This window comes from Eucyclogobius newberryi, unplaced genomic scaffold, assembly GCF_026437365.1.
Source record: "Eucyclogobius newberryi isolate DKJ021-1_F unplaced genomic scaffold, fEucNew1.0.hap1 SCAF_15, whole genome shotgun sequence".
Classification (NCBI taxonomy): Eukaryota; Metazoa; Chordata; class Actinopteri; order Gobiiformes; family Gobiidae; genus Eucyclogobius; species Eucyclogobius newberryi.
Window position 1 is genome coordinate 21,472,344 of NW_027315779.1, and position 12,943 is coordinate 21,485,286.

The following is a 12,943-nucleotide window of genomic DNA, read 5'->3' on the forward strand; positions in this document are numbered from 1 at the left end:
TGGTCAGGAATGGCGCCCCACTCACCTGCACCATGCACGCCCTGCCCCCAACAGAGCATTGTGTGAGTGTCTCTGTGGTCAGCTGCACTATTAACCCTGTAGTTCAATTATGAGATATACTTTGTACTACCTCAGAATTTATTCCAGTGTTTGGTTTTAGATCAAATGTCTCAGCCTATTACCAAATATGGATACGAATAAAAAAGCCAGGAATGTAATGAAGAAGAAAGCGCGCTGTTCTCGGTGTATAGTTCTCGCCGGTGTCATGTGATTGTGGGGTATGTTGTGAACCTTTGTTTTGGCACTTGGAGTGTGCACACAGGCATGGGTCAAGTGGAGTGGAGCAGGCTGGTGCTGCTGAGTGTCATGTGAGTTCTCAGTGAGAGCTGACATCCTCCACTGCTATTTCTGTCAGCGTAAAATCATGAGAAGCAGCGTCAGTCAGAAGGTTGTATGACAGCTGTGTTCTCTGTGTTCTCTTTGTTCTCATCTAAAGCCATGGCTGCATTTATTGAGTTTCATGTGAATTCCCTGCATTTGTAGATGTCTCTTCAGATTGTGATTGGATTTGAAGAAAATATACACATTTTGGAGGCAACATTTGTGCAAATGCATAAAATATGCCTAGAATCTGTGTTGTTTTTGTAACCAAGCATTGCTATTTTATTTTGAAGGTTGTATTGCTGCTTAAGCAAAGACAAATAGATAACAAAATGTATAAAGATGATATTTAAGATTTATTTTATAAATACTTATTTCTTTATTTCAGTATACAAAATAACATTATGTACATCCACAAAGAAGTGGTTTACAAAATCCATGAGTTCATATGCTCTAAAAATATAATTTGAACTGCCTGAATTCAGACACCATAAAGATAAAATGCAGCACTTTAAGTCTTAAATTCTCTTCACCTTGTCCACAGGAGTGTGGGTATGGCCCAGAAAATATGTGTGAGGGTTCAAAAATAACAATCACAAAAATAAAATTCCCTTTGTGTACTCCTTGTCCTCTTTTGTCCATTGTCTTTGAGGAAGCGTGTGTGGGACCATGTGGCTCCATCTCAATCCTTTTCCATGGAATGACGCTGGCATAGTCCACTTCTCCAGCATAAATCCAACAATATTTATTTTATTAAAGATAGAATAAAATAGACTTTGTTGGGGACATATTGTTTCTAGAAAGAAGAAAGACCCAAAGGACGGTGATCTTCACAAATCTGGCACTGTCGCACGCCCAAATGTTCCGGCTCATGAAGCACTAGCTTAAAACCCTCTCAGAGTTTGGAGCCCGATACAAAAATGACTGTGATACAGGAGGAGTTGAGATTGGCGTTGGGGAACACACGCTGAAGCTGGAGTCAAAGAAGCCTTTTGGTTGAGTGCTTTGGTTCTTGGTGGTGTGCTGCTCCTTTCATTTGCACACGTATCTCTCCACGATGCGCTCACACTTCTTGCAGGTGACGTAGCAGCACCAGTGGTACTTGCAGTGGCAGCGCTCCACCAGCTTCTCCGTGTAAGGGTTGTAGCCACGGCCACAACACATGAGATCACAACTGTCACTTCCCACCGACGTCTTGTTGCACTGCCTGAATAAACATGTAGAAAAAGAGAAATGGTTTTGTTATGCTTTACTTAGAATTTGCCAAAACCAAAATAAAACACCACATATTCTCCTCTGAAAGGTCTTTCTCAGTAGTGGCAGCTTTGTAAGTTAAAACATTCTATGTTCCGGCCACCCAAAGCAATTAGGTTTATTGCCTCATTCTAAAACATTTAGTCTAGCTGTTTGTACAATCTCACAGCCCCTGAAGTGGCCACAATGAACTTAATAGTGCCTGACCTGTTGGCCTCGGTCTTTTGTGTTGTCCTTTTTCCAAACATTTTCTCTGTCTTGAGCAGTGGATGTGGGAGCCTTAAGCCATGCTGAATGAGAGGGGAATGGCCCTGCTATAAATCAGCCTGAACAAGTCGAGCTGGCCTCTTTAGTTTGCCCTCGGCACATAATTGCATTGTTTTACGATGGCAAAGTGTTAAAGAGCAGTATGGTGAGAAAGACATAGAGCTGATGGCCGTTGTGGGAGTGAAGCAGGGGGAAGGACAGGACTCATTTAGAGTGTAAGACAGGTTTATTACATCGGTGGGAGCTGGGACACAGAAAGCCCACATAGTTGTGTTATGTCAGGAACAAGATTCTCTGAAATTACTGCAGTAAAAAGAGCCAGAGGTAAAGCAGCATTCAGCTTTCCACATCTGCTGTAATGTCTGCTGTTTAAGACGAAAGCACACTCCTCAATAATCTCTTACTTTTTAAAACCCGCAGTCACACTTTACACATTAACCACAGCTGCACTGTCCCTGATCCTCTGATGCAAACAAATTAGACTTGATTCAAAGAATGAGGAAACCAAGTTAAATGTGGGATTATAGGCTAATGCTGTGACTACAACTACAGAGACATCCGGATACGAGAAGTTGCAATGGTTAATTAGCCAACTGTAGAGCAAAGCATTTAAAAATAAAATAATAGTACATTTGAATGGATTAATGGCAGGTTCTACAGCTCATGTGGACACACAGATCACATTAGAGCATGAATCCCACTCTAAAGTGATGGGGCTCATCAAACAAGAGTCTTGTGACTTGGCAAATTGGTACTTTATAGTAACATTGTTATTGGCTGTAGACTTGAGCCGCATGGGCCCAGGACACAATGCAAGTCTCAGTAATATTATCTGCATACAGTAAAATAAAACTACTTACAAAAAAACAACAACACTAATTTAGTTCAGATTTACTCTGGGGAAATATCAGATTTACTCTGGGGGATATTTTTCAAATATGAAAAATGACGAGCGGCCTGATAGAAAAGGGGGAACTGTGATAAGTCTCTAGGAGAACGTTTTCTATCTCTATTGGTGAATATTTTTGAAATTAGTTAATGCGATCATGCTTCAAGCCCAGAGACAAACAGGCTCCTCAGCACATTCCCCACACAAACACATGGCACAGCACTGTCTAAACTAGGACAATGTGGCTAAACTGCAAGTACAACTTTATCTTTTGGGCACCGTTAACAATTTCCCCATTTGTATGCCCCACTCCAATCAATATCTGCACAAGTGCACTTTACCCTAAGTATAGCTCCATTAGTCACTGTTTTTAGATAGTGGGACAAGGACATGTGTATGTGGCGTTTTCAGTAACACATGCTCAGACAACCCACAGACACTGCTCTCTCATGGGCCGCTCACTGATATCAGGCCACGTGCTAACCCAACGGTGCCTCCAGGAAGGCTCCTTATTAGACTTCACATCCTGAAGGAGCTAACACTCATTACCTGCTTGTCATCACAAACCATTCTATTTTTCACTCAGGCCAACCACTCACTCAAGAACAGTTTTTAGAGGCTCTTACCTGTCCTGAGTGCCCACAGATCCTTGTTTGTCGTTCTTGCTGCAAAAGTCTGGAGAGCTTTGCAGATAAACCAACTCGTTCTCCCTCACTGGCCGGATGTCGATGTCTTTGGGCACCAGCTGCTTGCGAGTGCCCACTGGCCTGGGCACCACTTTAGTGGCAGACAAGTACTTGGTCTTTAGGTCCATGGCAATCTCTCTCAGGTCCTGCAGGCCTCTCCAGCAGGTTCTTATGGAGCATGAGCCCGACACACCGTGGCATTTGCACTTCATCACCAGTGCATCTTTCAAGGCCTTTAAATTAATAAATGATAAATAGGTTTATGTTGATGGCTTTGTAATATTGTGTAGATGTAATGGAAAACATCATTATTGTATAAAAAAACAAAAAAAACATTAATACCTTTCTTCCAACTTCGCTGTTGTGCAGATGCATAAGTTTGTTGGCGTGGGAACCTGGTCTCTTCATTTTCATGGGAGCGTCAGAGAACTTGGAGCCCATAATCAGGCCGTAGTGCAGGTTGTCTGCGCAGCCGCCCCAGCGATAGCCCGGCTCTGGGATCTCTGCAGGTATGGGCCCACACGAGCACAGACGCAGGTCTCCTGAAGTACATGCCCGCGCTATGGTGTGGCTTATGGTGGCTGCAGACAAGGCATACACAAAGGCAGCCTCTCTGGTTCCTAGACAAGAGGAAAAAACGTTGCTGTTTAATAAAGTGTAGCAATCAACCTTTATATCTACAGGTTAGCTTACGTAATGTCTTATGTAAAAATGTATCTATTAAGAAGGTCCTGCCATAATGTGGACTGACTTGTGATGTAATTAGAACTGATGCTCATACATAGAAACCACATATGTTAAAGACTAGAGCATAAAGACCAAATCATGTCTGACCATGGGCTGGTAAGATCAAAGCCATTCCTACACAAAGATGAGCCATTTCCTGCTCGGAGCAGACGTTCATTTGGTAAATGGCTCTACCCACAACGCCGACTCGTTCCAAGGTCTTTTGGACAAAGAAACGTCTAAGTCAGACTGAAGGGCCACATAACAGATGTGCCGCCAGGTTATGCAGTTGTCCCTCGGTTAAAAAATAATGTACACCATGCTTAGCTGTGGAAGCGTGCACTTCTGGGTGGCTGTCCTATAAGGCCTGTAAGGCCGGACAGAATAAACAGCTGGAGTATTTTCACTGGCTATGGTACAGTTGATGCAATATATCAGCGCTAATACATTTTGAGTATGTACACAGTACACAGTTTTGTTCGTAGACAGCTGTCATGTTAATATAAACATAAGTAGTTATGTTGAACCAAGACCTCATCAGACACTGCCAACTATCATTTCACATGTTAGTTTTAAACTCATATTTATTGAATGTCAAACATTGACTTGAAAATAGAATACTGTGGCTGCAGATTCGCCTCTCTCTGACCGTACCTCTGTCCAGGTCTGGCCGGTACTTGGGTGTGTCTGCAGGGATATCAATAGATGAGCAGTTCCACCGCATATCAGAAAATGTCTTCTGACAGGTTTTCTTGACCTCGCGGGCTGCTTGGATTATGGTCTGCATGAGCTCCAGGTTACTGCGGCACAGCTGGGCTTGAGAAGACACCAGGCCAGGCAGCAGTTTACAATGCTGAGTCTGGTTGACGTGTAGTGATGTCGGAGCGTGCGAGATTGCCCTGTAAGAAAATCACAGTGAATATCTAAGACTATCGCTGATAGAATCGCTGCATTTTTTTTTAAACTTCTTAGTAAAAATGTTAATGCACAGTTTAATCTTGTGTACAAAGGTCCCCAGTAACAAAAAGTTTATTATTTTAGGTCAGAGCAGAAACGTCTTATCAGAGAGAAATCCCAAAAGGTAGTCAGCTGTAGATTCATAAAGTAAAATGACACCTTTTTGGCCAAAGACTTTTCTCAAGTTAAATCACTGAGAAAACTTTTCTCTTCTTTGCCAAAACAAAGAACTCTTAAACATATAACAAAAATATTTTGATTTACAGTTTAAGCTCAAGCAAAGGTTTTTAGATGTTTTGCTGCCCCGGTATTAGATAATTTCCCCTTTTATTATCGTTAATGGTGAATTTACACAGAAGACAACAGGCCCCTGCTCAGGCCTGTTGTACGTTCGTGAGAACCGCTGGCCGTCTGCTTCTCAGCCTGCTTTGCATTAGGGCCATGGGGCCACCACTCTGTGCCCAATGATAAGCTGTGACTCCACTGGGCTCGCTGTAATCCAGCACTTGCAGGTGTTTACAGCCGCATCTGTTTCACATTGCACTGCTGTGCATTATCAAAACTGTAGGAGCTCGCCATTGGATTTAGCACATGCCATCCTCCCGTGAGGATGGTCCAAACACTTATACTTGTTTGGGCCATCCTCCCGTGAGGATGGCCCAAACACTTATACTTGTTTGGGCCAGTGTAGAATTTGAAAAGACTCAAAAACAATTATGCCACAAACCGCTAGCTCTTTTGTAATATGAATAATTTTTCCAAAGCAATACACAGCAGACTTGGAATACAGAAATAACCTGAGAATTTTTGGTTTTTCCCAAAATGTTTGCGCAATCATTGGTTTATGTCAACAGTAAAAACGGTATGACTAACACATGTTTCAACAATTATGGCTGAACTCTCCTCCATTTTGACTTACAATCTTTACACTACTGCCACTGCTTGCACCAGGTGTTTGTCTTATTCATGTTTTACGCTGTTATTTTGATAAGGCTCCAAAGGCTCCATGGAGGACATGATAATATATGCACACAGTGTCTTTTTCAGCAGAAGCAGATGTTACTACCTCAGAAATATCCATTACTGCACAGCTCCTCTCACATACAATGCAATCTTTCCTTGACCAAGTGTAAACTTGCTGTAGGCCCAATTCAAAACCGCCATGGACACACCACTAGATAAAACACTCACACAATATGGCTTATCTGAATGATGTCAGCTCTAAAATACAACATGGGAATGGAAAATGTTACGGTTTGAGAGGACAATACTTACAGCCATTTGATGCCAGAGCAGACCTGGGACAGCAGCAGGGCAGTGAACACACCAAAACGCAGGACATGGGAGCAGCTCCGCATGGTGAGAGGGGCTTTGCTTCACACTGGAGTTCACACTGGAGGTCACGCACGAGGCAAGACAAAGGATAACTCTGGGGGTTAGTTTTAGAAATCTGTCTTCATTGTACAGCTGAAGCACACGCAAAAAAACACTTAGATAATACAGGAATTATTAATATAGGAAGTATGTTAAGTAATACATTATTAGAAATACAACCAGAGCAACAGAAAACATTTAATGTTCATTAAATAAACATTTCTCTAGAATATGCTAATATTGTAATATTTTCATTTAAAAAATGTGAACAGCACAAACCCATATGACAACAATGCGCTGATCCCAAATTATAAAATCAACAACTCAATTCCAACAATAATTTAGGCTTTATGAAAATGAAAATAAATCACCGTCTATGGAGCATTTATTAATACTATCATAATATGAAGAGAAATAAGGGTCCATTACGGGCCGTTATCTGATATTGGGATTATTGATAAAGTCATCTCTTTGAACAGAGCTTTAAGTTTGCGCTGAAGGTGCTAAAAGAACGTGATCTTTGCTCTTTTCTGATCAGCAGAATGTAAAATCACTCTGATGAATTATTTTAATGAGCTTACTGAAACTCCTCATGCAGGTGAGCAGGAATACGACACATTTACAGGCAAAATCACAATAAGCAAACCACTTATTCCCGTGGGCCTTTTGCGTTTCCTCTGGTGTTGTTATTCTTTTTTTTTTTTAGAACATCTCACTCACTGCGCTCATCCCTGTTGTTTGATGAAGACTGGATCACAAAGGTTTAATTGTTCAAATTTACACTAGCACGAAATGCCTAAAAAGCTGCTGTAAAGATAAGACCTACTCCAATAAAGCAAAATGCACATGAAACCAAACGTGTCAGAAATATACCACCGCATTCTAAATATAAAACAAAACTGTATTTACATTTTAATAGGAGTTGTAACGCATTAAAGTGTAATCTACACTGCCGCAGAGCTAAACATTTCAATATCACCTTTGTTTTTCTACGTCTTCCCCGTCTCCATTGTGCGTAAAGTAACACAACACTCGCCGAAGCGCCAGAACAAAGTTTCCTCTCACCTTTCCTTCGTCCTCTCGCAGTGGAGTGAATAAACGCGCACGAGAGCAACAATGTAACGCGAGCAGCAGAGTATCCTTTCGGGGTGTAGTCTCGTTTCGGTATCAGCCGGACGCGCGGGTATAATCCAGCATGGGCAGGTCGAGTCTCTCCACGCAGGTACGCATGGTGCGCCTTTTGGAGCGGCTCAGCGGACTGTGGAGCGCGTCGGGACGTCCCGAGCCAGGAGGAGAGAGGAGGAGAGCAGAGGGAGTGAGGGAGTGAGGGGGTGAGGCTGTGCTGAAGTACTCCTGTGCCGCTTTGATCTCACCCATGATGTCAGAGCCGGATTAGCATAAGAAAGGACAATCCCAAAAGCTCTGGAAAAAAAGAGCTTCTTAATTTCCACAGGCAGGAGTGTGACTACAGCACTCTATGTTAATGCTGTTTTATTTCATTTGTTTACTCAGTTACAAGTTGGCCTCTAAGTACTGTGCTTAAGTTGTGCTTAAGTGAAACACAGGGATGGAAAGTAAATTAATTATTATTTGTTCCTTTTGAGTAGATTTTTAAACTTGTACTGGTGCTTGATATGATTCCTTTACATTTAAATTCATAAAAGTTACGTTTGTATTTAAAATCACTGAATTTAAGTGCAGCACAAGTCCCAGAAAAGGTTTATTGCCATTGTCAATGAACAGAATTCACAAACATAAGAACTTGCTTTGGTGATTCGGTGCAACATAAAACAATGATAAATGATAAAACGACCTATATGAAGTCAAAAAGAAAAACTATTTAAATCAGCTATAGATCAAATAAAATTAGGGTATAAGATAAAATAAAAATAGGCTTACTATGTACACTGAATTTACAGTAAGAAGCACTCAAAAGGCCCATCATTGCCTGTTCTGATCACTTTTAGCAGAGAATAGGTGGTTTAAAATTACTTTTAGACCATTAAAAAAAATGTCTGAATAAAAATGCTTCTAAATTTGTACACTCTGAGTGGTATTTTTCTTGTATACTTTTCACTTTCACTTAAATAAAATTTGGGCCACTGTTCACGCAGTACATACTTGTCATTAAGTACATTTTTAACATGTGACAGCACTTGAGTACAATATTCAGTGCTCTTCCCACTTCTGGTAAAACTTTGTATAATTTCCTTCATATCAATCTTTTGTACAAAACTTGATCAATTGAACACTTTAAAGCTGAATTAACTTTCCATTCCATTCCATTATCTGAGCACTGGCCAATCAGAGCCAGTGGAGCGGCGCTGTTATGTGTCTGTGGCTTTAGAAACTGTGGATTGGGACGATCGGTAACTGTCCCCAGTAACTTCAAGTATTTCTAATGTAGTAAGTACACTTACATGGATAGAATTCTCAATTACAAGTACAAGTTTAAAAATCGACTCAAAAAAGTAAATTACCCCAAACATCTACTCAGTTACAGTAACATGAGTGTTTGTAGTTACAAACCTTCCACCCGAAGACGTGATTATGAAACAAACAAGTGCATTACATTCATGCAGCCTAATTTTAATTTAAACTTTTAATTCAAACTCTTTTTTTTTTAAATAAAAAAAAACAACATTTTATTCTTAATGAGATATTTGCCAGAAAAGTGTGTTAATGTTGTCAATAATATTGACAATTGTATGAATTCATATTTGGACAATATAGGAAAATATTGTATTCATATATTATTTCTAAACCTAGAATATGGACATAAACTATTCAAAATGGTTCGTCATGGTTTCAAAAAGATTATCCAGGTTCTTTGAAGGTTTTAACTTAAGTTAGTGGTCAGTGTTCCTGAATATGAAGCACTTGGTAAGAGAGACTGTTGCAGCTGTGAGAAAGCCATGCACAGCTTCCTCCAGTGCTTCAGCGCTGACAAAGATGAGTAAAGATGTGTCCAGGCCTTGACCTGGTACAACTTACATGGCCGCTCCTCTGGGATGTGCCGGTCAGGTGTTGTCAAACGTCTCTGGAGCAGACACATTTACAGACCACAACAAACCGCTGGCCCTGAAACCCAGGATCCGGTGTCACAGTGGCTTTGCCAAACTGTGTCCGCTCTGTGCTGTACATCCACACTCATGCTCTCTTATGTGTGTTTCTTATTTGCAGAGGCCTATGATCCTGATTCCGCAGAGACTCGATGCGTTCTACATGGCAGTCAACTGTGAATGAGCTTGAGCCAGCTCAACTTTTTACACTCAGACTCTCCATTCCAGAGCAAACATCTACATGATCAGCCCTTTGGTCTGCACATTTACCCTCTGAACAAAAGCCAGAAGCGGTGAGTGAAACAGTCAAGTTCATCAGAAAGAAATCAGTCATGTTGTAATGCAGCTCAAGAGAAACCACTTTTTGATAAATGATGATTATTAAAGTAGATGCAGCTTTCTGAAGGTACAGTTACATTACATTGTCTTTTCACAATGGAAAACAATCGGATTTTTATAAAGGATCATCATGAAATAGATACAAATTCAGCAGGAACATGATTTATGTTTTATTATAAAACCCTCTACTGTCTTTGTCCAGATTGTGCATATATCTTTGCTTTATTACCGCAGAGACTGAGGCTATATTTGTGGTTTTAGCATGAGCCAAACGTTTTCTCTCAGTATTTATTTTCAATAGGATACAACAAAGTGTTATATATTATGGATGTCAGGATTATTTGCATAGCCTATAATCGTGCTTAGTCAGGTCACAAAATAACAGTTGTCACAATTTTCATTTCAATCCATTCTATTAATGAGCATTGTGAATCTATATCAATCAATTAGTGTATTCATCTGGCTATTTATATCACATTAACTATAAACATTTATCATTCAGAGGGTTTTATTTCATAAGATGGTCGCATGCTAGAAGAATGTTAATTTAGTTGACAATTAGAGCAAAATAAAAATTGGTTTTGTTCTGATCTTTAATCAAGAATCATTGTTAAATCAATTGTGATAACACTAAAACACAGTGACAGTACAATTTGAAAGAGTGACATCTCTAAAAAGTATTAATGTAACCTACTCTGTTTAAAATGTTAAGTTACTTTTTTTCAACATTTATCTCATCTCCTGTGCTGGTAGGTAATGTCAAAGAGGAAAGATTACTACAACTTAAGTGCTAAGCTATTGTTGTTTGAATCTCAAGAGGATCAGGCCGATCATGAATGTGAAGGCTCTCCAGGGGGAGGAAGGGACACTCAGCTTTCACACAGGAGGATCAGCACTTCAATGGGTGCACAGTTACTATTATGCTCCTGAAAATTACTCCCATGCCTGTGTCAAGATGCAAAACCAAATACTAGTCCTTATTCTCACTTAGTGTTGCTCCAATTGAATTGTTAAATCAGTCCTGTCAGGTTACTTTTAATATAACCTCAGAATACAAATCTCTACAATGGTATGTGCATGTTTTACGCAGAAGCAAAGAATTGGCTGTTCTTTATTATTGTCTTGATTGAGTTCACCATAAAAAATGATCAGATTGATAAAACAACAGCGCCTTGATTAATAGCCACCACAAATAGAGCGATGGAAGAAGTTAAAAGTGGATTTTCAGATGGAAACAATATGCCATCAAGAGAGTTCTTTTATGAAACCGACATAGGGAATCAACTGTGAAGATTACGAACTAAATAGCATTATGAAGAGTAAACCGTGCTCCTGCTGGGAGGGTTTGGGCCCACAGAGAGAACAGGACAGCTTGACCCCGGCCATGTGAAAATCCCATCACCCTCTGTTCCTCTCAGCGGGGATGGCCTCCGAAAACAACAAGCTCGCTCCAATCCAGGCCTCTGCTAAACGAGACTCGTCCACATCTTTGTGTACCATTTGTTTATGACCCCTGTCTCCATTGTGCTATAAGGACCCAGCCTTTTCAAGCGACAGATGGGGACACTTTTGAACACATTGTGTGGCCCCCCGAGGACGGCTCCAGCCCCGCGCCATCACCGTCTGATCTGGCACCCGAGGTAAGTTCACGTCGGTACTGACCGGTGAGAACACATTCAAATGGGTTTCGAAATGTGATTCACTTGGACAATCATTTTATCTTACCATTTTTAATAGAATAAACCCTTGATTTTCAACAAGCGCTCCGGGCAACAGTGTGCTTTGTGGTGTTGCCAGGTGTCCAGTATCCAGTTTTATTTAACAGATTCACGTGTGGATTTAATAGAATTATTTGTCATTTTGAAGCATCCTGAAAAATACTTCTGTACCAAAAAAGAAAGCAAAACAATCACCATTGTCAAATTTAAAGAACCAAATAGTAGCATGGACATTATTCACACTATATACCACATTCTTTAAACTAAAATGCAAGTTTCTTCTGATTTGATCATTGTATATTTTCAAGCAAAAAAAGTGTTTTCCCAACTCAAATAAAGTTGAAAAACACTGGAATAAACAGTCCACTATGACATTTAATATAGTAGTAAATTAATCAATATTAAAGTGCTGTACATTATCTTTCCAAGTGACATTACAAGTGTCTTTGTGACCACAGATGCTCCATCAACCAATCATCTATGGAAGATCTTGGCCAATGTTATGTCAAAAGCAATACTACAAAATATTAAAGAAAAAAATGAACGCAATAATTCAGTGCGGGGCAAAAAATCATACAATAATGGTAGTAACAAAAAATGACTAGTGTTGTAACCCAGGACCCACAAGCCTGGCAGGGAACACTAAACACAGAGTTCATTCAGTAAATTCTGTCAAAGGGATTACAGCTGAAAATTTGTTAACACTCTGACAATCCAGCTAAGTCTGTATGGCTGCTGCAGTGTGTCTCGGGAGCTGTATTTACTGTCTTAAGCAGCTGGAGGATTAGGCCTGTAACGTGGCTAGTAGTGTCTGTTTCTCTTCTGTCACACTCAGCTTCACTTTCAAAACAAAAAAAAATACCGGCGTGTGTGTGCGTCCTGCATTTGAAGATGATCCCGCTGAAGGAGACGTTTCCCGACGCTGAGGGTGGCGGCACTGTCTCCGCACAGGTCCTTTATCATCAGGAGAAGGAGAGTGTATCACAAACGTCTGAGGAGGTGTTGCAGAGGAGGACAGAGAGGTGCTGAGGCCAAAGGGGCGCGGGGTGGACCGTGGATGACAGCTAAAGCCAAGTCCAGGCCAATGCACTCACACACAACCTTCTGCTCACAGCGTTCAGTAAACATAAGATCGAAGAAAGATAAATACAATCAAAGGCATTGGAATTACCCTTGCCGTGACCTCTAAAGCATTACAATAGATAAATTGTTCACATGCATGTGTTTTCTATGAGATTTTCTCCTCTTTTCTTTGTGGTTGGATGAATCTTGAAAGAGCCAGACCATTGA

General features: G+C 40.6%; 1 protein-coding gene across 1 annotated transcript; it reads right to left on the bottom strand.

Annotated features, from left to right (window-relative positions):
- Positions 1 to 718: 718 nt before the first annotated feature.
- On the bottom strand, positions 719 to 6,632 carry wnt11 (wingless-type MMTV integration site family, member 11). The gene is made up of 5 exons (XM_072446719.1): positions 6,436 to 6,632; positions 4,858 to 5,102; positions 3,820 to 4,097; positions 3,418 to 3,710; positions 719 to 1,588 (listed from the first exon to the last, which is right to left on the bottom strand). The coding sequence occupies exons 1-5, from the start codon at positions 6,516 to 6,518 to the stop codon at positions 1,414 to 1,416; spliced, it is 1,074 nt and encodes a 357-aa protein (XP_072302820.1). The 5' UTR covers positions 6,519 to 6,632; the 3' UTR covers positions 719 to 1,413.
- Between the last annotated feature and the right edge of the window lie 6,311 nt (positions 6,633 to 12,943).

Coding starts and splice junctions, on each gene's coding strand:
- wnt11 (XM_072446719.1), bottom strand. CDS start 6,518: ATGCGGAGCTGCTCCCATGTCCTGCGTTTTGGTGTGTTCACTGCCCTG. Junction 4,098..4,857: donor CCGGCCAGACCTGGACAGAG/GTACGGTCAGAG, acceptor CCTCTTGTCTAG/GAACCAGAGAGGCTGCCTTT. Junction 3,711..3,819: donor ACAGCGAAGTTGGAAGAAAG/GTATTAATGTTT, acceptor ATTAATTTAAAG/GCCTTGAAAGATGCACTGGT.